Source organism: Oncorhynchus kisutch, linkage group LG11 (assembly GCF_002021735.2).
Source record: "Oncorhynchus kisutch isolate 150728-3 linkage group LG11, Okis_V2, whole genome shotgun sequence".
Lineage (NCBI taxonomy): Eukaryota > Metazoa > Chordata > Actinopteri > Salmoniformes > Salmonidae > Oncorhynchus > Oncorhynchus kisutch.
In genome coordinates, this window is record NC_034184.2 from 5,978,595 (window position 1) to 5,993,502 (window position 14,908).

The 14,908-nt window shown below is 44.4% G+C and overlaps 1 protein-coding gene across 2 annotated transcripts in view; it reads left to right on the plus strand.

Moving 5' to 3' along the window:
* The first annotated feature begins 219 nt into the window (after positions 1 to 219).
* The window catches only part of LOC109875874 (delta-type opioid receptor), a 37,559-nt gene continuing 22,870 nt past the window's right edge, over positions 220 to 14,908 (plus strand). Inside the window, exon 1 of one of the 2 annotated variants that reach the window (XM_031835206.1) lies at positions 220 to 802. In XM_031835206.1, coding sequence (XP_031691066.1) covers positions 558 to 802 — 245 coding nt within the window. In that variant the 5' untranslated portion in view covers positions 220 to 557. The remainder of the gene's footprint in view (positions 803 to 14,908) is intronic. The other variant, XM_020468308.2, reaches the window with a different exon arrangement.

Consider the following 14,908-nt stretch of genomic DNA (forward strand, 5'->3'; position numbering starts at 1 on the left):
CACCACATTGTTGTACAATTGTAGCCTATATCTTTCTGATATTGGTAGCTTGCTACTAGCCTACACTTTCAACGAGACTTTCAATTGTAGCCTATATGCCGGGGTCTATAGCTGCGCTTCAGATTGACCTGCGGCTGGGTTTGGAGTTTGAAAAATGTATGCAGTCTACTGTAGCGCACTTAAATTAAGTAATAAAAAAATTATATACAGACAATTACCACTTTCTAACCACTTTCTAACGCCCGTGCGTCAGGTGGTTCATGGAGTGACGTCATTTTTTGATAAATTGAGAAAAAGCATTAAGGGAAATTGGTAATATTCATTCATGTTCATCTTCCTTCCGTCACTCGTGTTTACTGGTACTTAACGTGGTGTGACACAAAAGCGCCTTCAAACTCACACTGTGCAGCCTGGAAGGTGAGAGAATCGTTCCGGGATTTCTTGTGCTGAGCGCCTCAGCACAGACAGCTTCAGTGGACCTGCAACAAAAAGCGATACAGCAAGTCGCGCCAGTGATAGCCTACATTTCAAATCAACACATCATTATTCAGTGGACGATGGGAAGCGGTGGCAACACATCGGACATTCCGTACTATTTCTCACATTTGGCCATGATGAACAATAGTGTTTTTTGTCGGAACTTCAGCGATAACGTGAGTGTAGAGGCCAAATGTGAGAGAACAGACAACCTAGCCAAAGACTCGACACCAGTGATCATCGCGATTATAATCACGACTCTTTACTCTATCGTGTGTGTGCTTGGTCTGGTGGGGAACGTACTCGTCATGTATGTCATTATCAGGTAAGATATCACAAACTAATCCCATGTTTTATAGTCTACACTGCCCTGACAATTGTCCAGATGTTTGTTAAATCCTAGCCTAGTCTAGATTAGTCTTTGTAAATTTCAAAGTAATAGGGACATCAATGGACAGTAACCCGACATAAACGGGGACACCATGAGTAACTTGTTGCCTTTTAAATCATGTAGAATAGTATGTGGTAAATTGAAAGAAACAGGTTGTTTATAGATGAATATGGCACCCTGCTCAATAATTAATCTGAACAGAGCATGTGAAGGAATGGCACCGGGAGTGAGTCGCATGTAAATCATGAAATTGACCAGCAAATTGCTACATCATTTAGCCTGTGTAATTCATTAGGGAATTCATTACAACATGTGCTGAAGGCCATCATAAAAATAAAGCATATTGCATTATTTGTGTCAATAGGCAGAGCATTGCACCATGTGTAATCTCATGTAGCCTAGTCAGAATAAAATGCTGCAAGAAAAAGCATTGCAATCACATGTTAATCAGACAATTACAATTTACAACTCCAGTTGTCAAGGAATTTTGGCTAAAATGCAACGGATTTCCAGACCCTCATAGTCACCCTCAAAACATTAGCTGCCATAGAAACCATTGTTGTGGCACAGTAGAAACAATTGGCTACATAGGAGTTTAACATTATTTGTAATTATTGGTATTTAACTGTCATAAACACTTTACTTTGAGAACATATAGAGATATTTTAAGGAGCATATGCCCCACCCTCCCAAAATGCATGTCAAATTGGCCAGAAAAATGACAAGGCCTGTTATTTTGCAATAATATTAAAGCAAAATACAGTAATTACAGGCTTAACAGGTACAATATAACAATGTGTAATTGCACTATTATTACATTATTACATATGGCTATATTACATATGGCTATATGTCAATAGTAGTATGGCCTATACCCTTTCAATGAAAAATGATTCGCTAGGGTAAAGGCTCATTAGAAATGTATTGTATGTGTAGCCCTTGATATGCCCTTGTGAGACTGAGCAGCAGTCTGGCCTGCATGGAGACATTGAGAGGATGGATTGGCTACGAGACTGCTGATAGCTTTCTGATTGACATGTGTACATGTGTAACAGTATAGCTTCCGTCCCTCTCCTCGTCCCATCCTTGGCTCGAACCAGGACCCTCTGCACACATCAACAACAGCCACCCTCGAAGCATCGTTACCCATCGTGCCACAAAAGCTGTGGCCCTTGCAGAGCAAGGGGAACAACTGCTTCAAGGCCTCAGAGCGAGTGACGTCACCAATTGAAACGCTATTAGCGCGCACCACCGCTAACTAGCTAGCCATTTCACATCGGTTACACATGTTACTTTGTTACCGGTCACACCATTTTCTATACAGACATATTATCTTTTAGTCACAGGTTTGTTGATTGAAGGGAGCTCATGCATCTTTTAGCATGCCTTTGCCAGAGATGTGTTTTTAATTAAACAGCTTCACTAATGTCCTTCATATTATACCAAAGGTGTTAAGAGCCTAAAGCTTTGAAACAGTTGAGTATCTCCAGTCACTAGCCACAATCCCACACTGTCATTGAAAGATGCTCAAGGCCAGCAGTAAATCAATGCTGTTTCTCAGAAATGTCTTCCTCAGCCGGGGTGGCCTTAGTAGCCCATCAGCATTCGCCTGCTTCTTTTAGTCTTTGACCAAAAGAGGAGATGACAACCAACTGATCTCTGCTGATGACATAGTAGTCTAAGACTCCTGAGTAGAGTTCAGTTTTATCCAGAATAACTACTACCTCAGCTTGTCCAATAAGAACACAGATATTCATTAATCACAGCACAAGTTTCATTACGGTGTTCCCTACTGAACATGTGCCACATTGCCACACTTCACTATGACCCAGAGGCATGTAAGCTACATTAAGCACAACCTCAAGAGAGTCAACTCCCTTGGGGAATTCAGAATCCACTCACAAAGTCCTCCATTTACCCCAATGAACGCCGTGGTGGTGAACTGATTGGCATTATGAGGAAACCTTTTTTTAAAGACATGTAGCCTGAGATTGCTGTGCATAACTCGTGAAAATCTTGCATTGACGTCAATGCATGATGTACACAAAATCAAGTTAGTCATTCCTATCTCAAATTTGGATTCTTTCCTAAGTGCGTACCAACTTAATAGCTCTAGTAACTGCAAAGACCTTTTGAACCTTTATATGTTCAAAACAGCTACACAGTGGACAATGTTCATGCTATTAACAACAACACCTAACCCACCCTCAATCTTCCACCAGATCAGCTCTTTCATCCAGAAACTCTCACAAGCACAAACAAATGACAATCAGTGTCACCCACAGAATGATATCTGCACGCTCATGTGGAAAATCCATTCCAGTTGGCAGAAAAACTGCAGGGAAAATAGTGCAGAGTGCTTTTTGTTGTCATGGAGACACCAAGGCTTTCTCTCTGACCATCCCTTCCCCCAGTCAGCCTACCAAACCATCCCTTCCCCCAGTCAGCCTACCAGGCCATCCCTTCCCACATTCAGGCTACCAGACCATCCATTCCCATAGTCAGGCTACCAGACCATCCCTTCCCCCAGTCAGCCTACCAGACCATCCCTTCCCCCAGTCAGCCTACCAAACCATCCCTTCCCCCAGTCAGCCTACCAGACCATCCCTCCCCACATTCAGGCTACCAGACCATCCATTCCCCTAGTCAGCCTACCAGACCATCCCTTCCCCTTGTCAGCCTACCAGACCATCCCTTCCCCCAGTCAGCCTACCAGACCATCCCTTTCCCCAGTCAGCCTCTTGCAGTACAATAAAACACCAGATGTGATCCATTCCCTGAATTGCTGTTAACACTTACATTTTTGGGTCACAAACAATGCATTCAAAAGGGTCCTGTTCCCTTCATGGCCATATGTTCCTTGATGAACAAAAACGGTGGTTTATTGTTGTCAGGCTAGTGCTTGTATTTTATCATCATTTTGAAGGGTGCAAAACATGACGAGGTAGGGAAATCAATTCAGGCTAACATGTCCCTCTATGCACAAACAAAATTAAAGATTTATCATTTAATTGTCCTCTTATCAACAGGTTGCTACAATGTATGCCTAATACGTCAGGTCCAAATATTTTAAGGATCACACCCTTTTTATCAATTTTCGCCTAAAATGACATATCCAAATCTAACTGCTTGTTGCTCAGGCCCTGAAGCAAGGATTGTCACGCCCTGGTCGAATTATTTTGTGTTTATCTTCATTTATTTGGTCAGGCCAGCGTGTGGCATGGGTTTTTGTATGTGGTGTGTATGTATTGGGATTGTAGCTTAGTGGGGTGTTCTAGTTAAGTCTATGGCTGTCTGAAGTGGTTCTCAATCAGAGGCAGGTGTTTATCGTTGTCTCTGATTGGAAACCATATTTAGGCAGCCATATTCTTTGAGTGTTTTGTGGGTGATTGTCCTTAGTGTCCTTGTTCCTGTCTTTGTTAGTTTACACAAGTATAGGCTGTTTTGGTTTTCGTTTCGTTCATTACGTTCTTTGTTTTGTAGTGTTTGTATTGATTCGTGTTTACGTTTGTTTATTAAACATGGATCGCAATCTACACGCTGCATTTTGGTCCGACTCTCCTTCACCACAAGAGAACCGTTACAGAATCACCCACCACAACTGGACCAAGCAGCGTGTCAACAGGCAGGAGCAGCCCAAAGAGGAGATGCGTAATAAGGATTTCTGGACATGGGAGGAAATCCTCGACGGGAGAGGACCCTGGGCTAAACCAGGGGAGTGTAGCCGCACCAAGGTGCAGCAGGAGAAGAGGCAACAGGAGCAGCCCAAAGAGGAGTACAGTATGGACTATACTTCGTGGGAGGAGATAGACAGGTGGGCGGTCGACCCAGGAAGAGTGCCGGTGCCCGCCTGGGATTCGATGGAGCAGTGCGCGGAAGGTTATCGGAGAATGGAGTTTGCGAAGCAAGCACGGCGGCCCGGACGGAAGCCCGAGAGTCAGCCCCAAAAATGTCTTGGGGGGGGCTCACAGGGAGTAGGGCTACGCCAGGTAGGAGACCTGTGCAAACTCCCTGTGCTTACCGGGGGGCTAGAGAGACCGGGCAGGCACCGTGTTATGCAGTGGTGCGCACGGTGTCCCCAGTGCGGGTGCATAGCCCGGTGCGGTATATTCCAGCTCCGCGTATCGGCCGGGCTAGAGTGGGCATCGAGTCAGGTAAGGTTGGGCAGGCTCGGTGCTCAAGAGCTCCAGTGCGCCTGCACGGTCCGGTCTATCCAGTACCACCTTCAAACACCAGCCCTCCGGTGGCAGCTCCCCGCACCAGGCTTCCTGTGCGTGTTCTCGGTCCAGTACCACCAGTGCCAGCACCACGCATCAGGCCTACAGTGCGCCTCGCCTCTCCAGCGCTGCCGGAGTCTCCCCCTGTTCAGCGCAGCCAGAGCCTTCCTCCTCTACAGCGCTGCTGGAGTCTCCCGCCTGTTCAGCGCTGCCAGAGCCTTCCTCCTCTACAGCGCTGCTGGAGTCTCCCGCCTGTTCAGCGCAGCCAGAGCTGCCAGCCTGCATGGAGCAGCCAGAACTGCCAGTCTACATGGAGCAGCCAGAGCTGCCAGTCTGCAAGGAGCGGGCCAGAGCTGCCAGTCTGCATGGAGCAGCCAGAGCTGCCAGTCTGCATGGAGCAGCCAGAGCTGCCAGTCTGCATGGAGCAGCCAGAGCTGCCAGTCTGCATGGAGCAGCCAGAGCTGTCAGTCTGCATGGAGCAGCCAGACCTGTCAGTCTGCATGGAGCAGCCAGAGCTGCCAGTCTGCAAGGAGCTGCCAGTCTGCAAGGAGCTGCCAGTCTGCAAGGAGCCGCCAGTCTGCACGGAGCTGTCAGTCTGCACGGAGCTGTCAGTCTGCACGGAGCTGTCAGTCTGCAAGGAGCTGCCAGTCTGCACGGAACCGCCAGAGCTGCCAGTCTGTAAGAAGCCGCCAGAGCTGTCAGCCAGCGTGGAGCAGCCAGAGCCGCCAGTCAGCATGGAGCAGCCAGATCCGTCAGTCTGCCAGGATCCGCCAGTCAGCCAGACTCTTCCAGATCTGCCAGTCAGCCAGACAGCCAGATTCTTCCAGATCTGCCAGTCAGCCAGACTCTTTCAGATCTGCCAGTCAACCAGACTCTTCCAGATCTGCTAGTCAACCAGACTCTTCCAGATCCGCCAGTCAACCAGACTCTTCCAGATCCGCCAGTCAACCAGACTCTTCCAGATCCGCCAGTCAACCAGACTCTTCCAGATCCGCCAGTCAACCAGACTCTTCCAGATCCGCCAGTCAACCAGACTCTTCCAGATCCGCCAGTCAGCCGGGATCTGCCAGAACTGCCAGTCGGCCAGGATCTGCCAGTCAGCCAGGATCCGCCAGTCAGCCAGGATCTGCCAGATCCGCCAGTCAGCCAGGATCCGCCAGTCAGCCAGGATCTGCCAGTCAGCCAGGATCTGCCAGTCAGCCAGGATCTTCCAGTCAGCCAGGATCTGCCAGTCAGCCAGGATCTGGTAGATCCATCAATCTGCCTGAGCTTCCTCTCACTCCTGAGCTTCGTCTCACTCCCGAGCTTCCTCTCACTCCCAAGCTTCCTCTCACTCCCGAGCTTCCTCTCACTCCCGAGCTTCCCCTCAGTTCCGAGCTGCCCCTCAGTCCCGATCTGCTCCTCAGTCCAGTGGGGTTCTGGGTGAGGACTACTAGGCCATGGTCGGCGGCGAGGGTGGACTATCCAAGGACGCGAGGAGAGGGGACTAAGACATTGATTGAGTGGGGTCCACGTCCCGCGCCAGAGCCGCCACCATGGACAGACGCCCACCCGGACCCTCCCTATTGTTTTGAGGTGCGTTCAGGAGTCCGCACCTTAGGGGGGGGGGGTTCTGTCACGCCCTGGTCTAGGTATTTTGTGTTTATCTTCATTTATTTGGTCAGGCCAGGGTGTGGCATGGGTTTTTGTATGTGGTGTGTATGTATTGGGATTGTAGCTTAGTGGGGTGTTCTAGTTAAGTCTATGGCTGTCTGAAGTGGTTCTCAATCAGAGGCAGGTGTTTATTGTTGTCTCTGATTGGGAACCATATTTAGGCAGCCATATTCTTTGAGTGTTTTGTGGGTGATTGTCCTTAGTGTCCTTGTTCCTGTCTCTGTGGTAGTTTACACAAGTATAGGCTGTTTCGGTTTTCGTTTAGTTCATTACGTTCTTTGTTTTGTAGTGTTTGTATTGATTCGTGTTTACGTTTGTTTATTAAACATGGATCGCAATCTACACGCTGCATTTTGGTCTGACTCTCCTTCACCACAAGGGAACCGTTACAAGGATATCCATTTTCTTGGTACCGTTTGAAAGGAAACACTTTGAGGTATGTGGAAATGTGAAAGGAATGTAGGAGAATATAACACATTAGATCTGGTAAAAGATAATACAAAGAAAAAACCAACTGTTTTTTTGTACCATCATCTTTGAAATGCAAGAGAAATGCCATATGTATTATTCCAGCCCCGGTGCAATGTAGATTTTGGCCCCTAGATGGCAGCAGTGTATGTGCAATGTTTTAGACTGATCCAATGAACCGTTGTATTTTTGTTCATAATTTTGTATCAAGACTGCCCAAAGGTGCCTAATTTGTTAATTAATAACTTTTCATGTAAAAAAAAAATTGCACTCTCCTCAAACAATAGCATGGTATTTGTTCACTGTAATAGCTACTGTAAATTGTACAGTGCAGTTAGATTAACAAGAATTTATGCTTTCTGCCAATATCAGATATGTCTATGTCTTGGGAAATCTTCTTGTTTCTTACAACCTCATGCTAATCGTATTAGCCTATGTTAGCTCAACCATCCCACAGGGGACCCATCAATACGGAAGAAGTTTTAAAGGAGGGTTCTGAGCAAAATGGCAAATAACTTTTTCTGTAAGTGTTACCTGATCAGTCATTCAACAACCCTTCAGTAATAACACATCTCATCTCCTCATTTCATGATGTTAGTTGGTTTCATAAAGCCACTTCAAAGACGTCCATGTGCTGGATGTCGTATGGGGATAGAAATTTGTTTGAATAGGCTCCACACAGTACTCTATGCCAAACAGCATCAGGTAAATGGGCAGAGAATACAGGTTAATACTAGTAGTTCCATCCTCTCAAGTGAATAACATGTACAGTGAGTGAAAAAAGTATTTGATCCCCTGCTGATTTTGTACGTATGCCCACTGACAAAGAAATGATCAGTCTATAATTTTAATGGTAAGTTTATTTGAACAGTGAGAGACAACAACAACAAAAATCCAGAAAAACACATGTCAAAAATTGTATAAATCGATTTGCATTTTAATGAGGGAAATAAGTATTTGACCCCCTCTCAATCAGAAAGATTTCTGGCTCCCAGGTGTCTTTTATACAGGTAACGAGCTGAGATTAGGAGCACACTCTTAAAGGGAGTGCTCCTAATCTCAGCGTGTTAGGTGTATAAAAGACACCTGTCCACAGAAGCAATCAATCAATCAGATTGCAAACTCTTCACCATGGCCAAGACCAAAGAGCTCTCCAAGGATGTCAGGGACAAGATTGTAGACCTACACAAGGCTGGAATGGGCTACAATACCATCGCCAAGCAGCTTGGTGAGAAGGCGACAACAGTTGGTGCGATTATTCGCAAATGGAAGAAACACAAAAGAACTGTCAATCTCCCTCAGCCTGGGGCTCCATGCAAGATCTCACCTCGTGGAGTTGCAATGATCATGAGAACGGTGAGGAATCAGCCCAGAACTACACGGGAGGATCTTGTCAATGATCTCAAGGCAGCTGGGACCATAGTCACCAAGAAAACAATTGGTAACACACTACGCCGTGAAGGACTGAAATCCTGCAGCGCCCGCAATGTCCCCCTGCTCAAGAAAGCACATATACATGCCCGTCTGAAGTTTTCCAATGAACATCTGAATGATTCAGAGGACAACTGGGTGAATGTGTTGTGGTCAGATGAGACCAAAATGGAGCTCTTTGGCATTAACTCAACTCGCCGTGTTTGGAGGAGGAGGAATGCTGCCTAGGACCCCAAGAACATCATCCCCATCGTCAAACATGGAGGTGTAAACATTATGCTTTGGGGGCGTTTTTCTGCTAAGGGGACGGGACAACTTCACCGCATCAAAGGGACGATGGATGGGGCCATGTACCATCAAATCTTGGGTGAAAACCTCCTTCCCTCAGCCAGGGCATTGAAAATGGGTCGTGAATGGGTATTCCAGCATGACAATGACCCAAAACACATGGCCAAGGCAACAAAGGAATGGCTCAAGAAGAAGCACATTAAGGTCCTGGAGTGGCCTAGCCAGTCTCCATACCTTAATCCCATAGAAAATATGTGGAGGGAGCTGAAGGTTCGAATTGCCAAACGTCAGCCTCAAAACCTTAATGACTTGGAGAAGATCTAGAAAGAGGAGTGGGACAAAATCCCTCCTGAGATGTGTGCAAACCAGGTGGCCAACTACAAGAAACGTCTGACCTCTGTGATTGCCAACAAGGGTTTTGCCACCAAGTACTAAGTCATTATTGCAGAGAGGTCAAATACTTATTTCCCTCATTAAAATGAAAATCAATTTATAACATTTTGTGAAATGCGTTTTTCTGGATTTTTTTGTTGTTATTCTGTCTCTCACTGTTCAAATAAACCTACCATTCAAATTATAGACTGATCATTTCTTTGTCAGTGGGCAAACATACAAAATCAGCAGGGGATCAAATAGTTTTTTCCCTCACTGTATAGAATTGACGTCCACGCAAACTCAGCCACCTATGGATCGCCAACAGGCAGCTTATGTCACACTGTTTTTGGCTCAATATATTGGCTCTCCTTATGATTAACGCATTCAGGGCAATCTCCATTTTCTTATGCTCAATTACATTCTATCTTTATTAAGGGAGATTAACAATATTGGTCTTGAAAGGTCAGCAGTGGTGAACAATTGTATTTCCACCATTGCCTCCCTCCCATAGGGATTGTCTTTCCTCAAGGTAAGATGAGGACAAGAATAGGACTGCTCCTGAACAGTAAATGAGTCTTCACAATATGATTGATAGTAGTAGCTTTGTCAATGAATGCATGACTGACATTGATTCAGTCTCCACTCATTATATAGTACAGATGTGTGATATTAATTTGATCCGTTTTTCACAGCAACAGGAAATGTGAATTATTGTGTGAATTTGTATTAATGGGCATTTTTGTAAGGGTTAGTGCAAATCCAGTCTGACATTTTCAAGTGGAAGTTACACATTTTAGAAGCCTTTTTAAACCTCAAACACAATACAAGTTTGCGTTCCCTGTCATGCAGGGTGATCAAATTAAGATAGTTCTAATCTTGGTTCTCTCCGCCATTGAAAGGATTACAATTCAGGACATGCCGCAAAAAATGTCACACTTCAGGAAAAAATATGTGTTTTTAATTGGACTCATTACTGTTTTCTTTGGCTCCTATATTAACTGTAGATTTTGTAATGATGGTTTTTGAGAGAACATGTATTTGACATTTCCAACTGAATAATGTATTGTCCCTTCGACAAAGCTTTCCAGTTTTATAACGCTGGAAAAAGAAAGACGTCAGAGTCTAAATTGCCCACTTTACATTTGAATATTCATCAGAACTTTAACTGGTTCGTACCAAAGGATCTCGCCACATTGTTTCCATTATTTAGGTGGGGTCCTATGGGTATTAGGGAAATTGATTTCAATTCAAATGTTTAAAGAGGCCCATGTTAATTTTGGGGGGCTTTGGACCCCGCCTGAAACAATCTAGGAGAAACACTGTCTCAGCCTGAATGTAATGGAAGGTTGTATCAAATATTTTTCGAACTAACCCAAGATAGACCACAGCCTGTTGTTTCCAATGGGAGCAAATTAATCATAGTGGGCAAAAAAACAAGCAAGGAGGTGGACAGAGCCAAGCACGAGCTAGCGAGATCTTATTGTCGCGTTCTCGCATGTATTTGCATATTTACATTAGGGAACGCCTACTCTGTGAAGTATTCGTGTGCAATAACTCAATTCCCCCTTGCACTACTTCTAAACAACACCATTTTTTGAAACTTTGGCAAACAGTAAAGTCTACTAAACCTATTCCAGTCTGTTCGTAACAGATTTTAGTTTTGGGAACAGAAAACTGTATTGAGATCCAATGTTTCATTAATGAGAAAATGTGTAGAATGTTGGCCAAAATCCATCTCGATCCATCTTCTCCCACTGCCGGCCACTGGGCTTCTATATTTGGTGTTAAGTGGAAATGCCAACCGGATGCTTCAGATTTCTACTCTGGTGAAACATCTGGCTCATTGTTCTATTTGTGGCTGTATGATTTGATATAGGGAGAAGGTAATCACAAAAAGTAAGAGGCGATGTTCCGGTTGTTCCTTAGCAACAAGCCTTGATTGCTATAGGCTACCCAGCTGCGCTGTTTCTGTGGTTATACTACCATTCATTTCCTAAAATCGAACTGCATTTTGAGAGATAATCCAAACTAACCAATGTTTTGTAAACAGGCTCACCATACCATAGTGTGTTACTGCTCTATATCCACACAATCGAAATGTTTTCAAATCAAATCACATTTTATTGGTCACATACACATATTTAGCAGATGTTATTGTGGGTGTAGCGAAATGCTTGTGTTCCTAGCTCCAACAGTGCAGTAGTATCCAGAAATTCACAACAATACACACAAATATAAAAGTTAAATAATCTAATTAAGAAATGTATAAGAATGAGCAATGTCGGAGTGGCATTGACTAAAATACAGTAGAATAGAATACAGTATATACATATGAGATGAGTAAAGCAGTATGTAAACATGAAACATTATTCAAGTGACTAGTGTACCATTATTAAAGTAACCAGTGATTCCATGTCTATGTATATAGAGCAGCAGTCTCTAAGGTGCAGGGTTGAGTAACCGGGTGATAGCCGGTTAGGGGACAACATAAATTGCACTAGTGTGGCTCTGATGAGTTCAGAGCTATTGTGAAAAGGCTTGTTTATGTCTGCTCTATGTCAACTGTCACTATGCATGTACATTAGGCCTTACAACATGCCATGCTCAAAGGCCATTTGCAGAGCCAGGCCCTTGCCTTTTGGGGGCCCTAAGCAAGATTTGGTTGCTGGACCCCCCCCACCTCGACATAAGCTTGTCGCTTATGTCGCTTATGCCTGGAGCCATGTGTCAGCGGTGAATATCCAAAAGTATTTGCAAATCCGTTCCACTAGACATCATCTGCTGAATAATGAGAAAAGACAGCTGGCTGCGCAGGGATATCTGCTCTATTTGATTGGAGGTAACTGCCACCGGTGTGATCATGTCTGCCAGTTGAGCGGACCATCACACTCAGTAATTGCAGAGGCAGTTACTATGAGGCAACTGAAGTGTTTTAGTGTTAAGCTGCTGTCTGTCTTAATCGATGCTGTGATGGCTGTGCTCCCTCTTTCATAGCGAACTGGTTTCCACTGACTAGAGGCAGACAGCGCTGTTGCAGGAGGCGTCCTATGCCATTGCTCCCTGCTACACACTTTTCTGCTGGGCAGCAGGTAGCCAGCGGTTAAGAGCATTGGGCCAGTAACTAAAAGGTTGCTGGTTTGAATCTCTGAGTCGACTATGTAAAATATATTGTGCCATTGAGCAAGGCACTTAACCCTGGTTGCTCTGGATAAGAGTGTCTGCTAAATGACAAAAATGAAAGATGTTGGGCAGGAGACTTCTCCTCCAATACACTACGGCCAAAGTCTGTGGGAACAGGTTGTTGTGTTGGCATCAAATGGATTTGTCCCCCAGCAGATGTTAGAGAGGTTTGATGGCTATTGAATTCTAAGGGCCTGACTCACCCATAATCACTAACCACAAATCACAGCAGAGAGAGTCATTTCCAGAGGTGGAAAGTATCTGTTTTTGATGGTGTGCAACTGCCATCCTCTCTCCATGCTGCATCAGAGGGTTCATCATTCCTTTGATACATAAGAATAACTCTCCACCTCAAGGAATCTGGAGCCAGACTAAAGAATATGATTCATCTGGGAATCCCTGATTATGGGGACAATTTCCTTAATGAGGAAGGACCAGTTAAATTCATCCAACTTAAGAGAAAAAAAGGCTTTTGATGCACATTCGCTCTACTTGTAATTGGCTTGTCATCTAAAAACAGGAACAAATATCTTATTGAAAAAAGGCACTAAAAGCTCATTTAACAGGATTGTGCACAGGGACTATTTCCATTCTGCTGTGTTATAACCATCAATCATTTTCTCTTTTCCTGTGAAATTTCTTGTGTGAGAGACAGGATGAGCATAGTAGAGCATTTAATATGAATAAGTGAACTCCAACCATAGCTGTCACTGTCGCCCATTACTGATTACTGATCATACAGTGCCTTGCGAAAGTATTCGGCCCCCTTGAACTTTGCGACCTTTTGCCACATTTCAGGCCTCAAACATAAACATATAAAACTGTATTTTTTGTGAAGAATCAACAACAAGTGGGACACAATCATGAAGTGGAACGACATTTATTGGATATTTCAAACTTTTTTAACAAATCAAAAACTGAAAAATTGGGCGTGCAAAATTATTCAGCCCCCTTAAGTTAATACTTTGTAGCGCCACCTTTTGCTGCGATTACAGCTGTAAGTCGCTTGGGGTATGTCTCTATCAGTTTTGCACATCGAGAGACTGAATTTTTTCCCCATTCCTCCTTGCAAAACAGCTCGAGCTCAGTGAGGTTGGATGGAGAGCATTTGTAAACAGCAGTTTTCAGTTCTTTCCACAGATTCTCGATTGGATTCAGGTCTGGACTTTGACTTGGCCATTCTAACACCTGGATATGATTATTTTTGAACCATTCCATTGTAGATTTTGCTTTATGTTTTGGATCATTGTCTTGTTGGAAGACAAATCTCCGTCCCAGTCTCAGGTCTTTTGCAGACTCCATCAGGTTCTCTTCCAGAATGGTCCTGTATTTGGCTCCATCCATCTTCCCATCAATTTTAACCATCTTCCCTGTCCCTGCTGAAGAAAAGCAGGCCCAAACCATGATGCTGCCACCACCATGTTTGACAGTGGGGATGGTGTGTTCAGGGTGAGGGGCTGTGTTGCTTTTACGCCAAACATAACGTTTTGCATTGTTGCCAAAAAGTTCAATTTTGGTTTCATCTGACCAGAGCACCTTCTTCCACATGTTTGGTGTGTCTCCCAGGTGGCTTGTGGCAAACTTTAAACAACACTTTTTATGGATATCTTTAAGAAATGGCTTTCTTCTTGCCACTCTTCCATAAAGGCCAGATTTGTGCAATATACGACTGATTGTTGTCCTATGGACAGAGTCTCCCACCTCAGCTGTAGATCTCTGCAGTTCATCCAGAGTGATCATGTGCCTCTTGGCTGCATCTCTGATCAGTCTTCTCCTTGTATGAGCTGAAAGTTTAGAGGGACGGCCAGGTCTTGGTAGATTTGCAGTGGTCTGATACTCCTTCCATTTCAATATTATCGCTTGCACAGTGGTCCTTGGGATGTTTAAAGCTTGGGAAATCTTTTTGTATCCAAATCCGGCTTTAAACTTCTTCACAACAGTATCTCGGACCTGCCTGGTGTGTTCCTTGTTCTTCATGATGCTCTCTGCACTTTTAACGGACGTCTGAGACTATCACAGTGCAGGTGCATTTATACGGAGACTTGATTACACACAGGTGGATTGTATTTATCATCATTAGTCATTTAGGTCAACATTGGATCATTCAGAGATGCTCACTGAACTTCTGGAGAGAGTTTGCTGCACTGAAAGTAAAGGGGCTGAATAATTTTGCACGCCCAATTTTTCAGTTTTTGATTTGTTAAAAAACGTTGAAATATCCAATAAATATCGTTCCACTTCATGATTGTGTCCCACTTGTTGTTGATTCTTCACAAAAAAATACAGTTTTATATCTTTATGTTTGAAGCCTGAAATGTGGCAAAAGGTCGCAAAGTTCAAGGGGGCCGAATACTTTCGTAAGGCACTGTACTTCTGAACTTCCCTTCTGTTAGCACCCAAGATCACATATGAGAATAATGAAAACCGC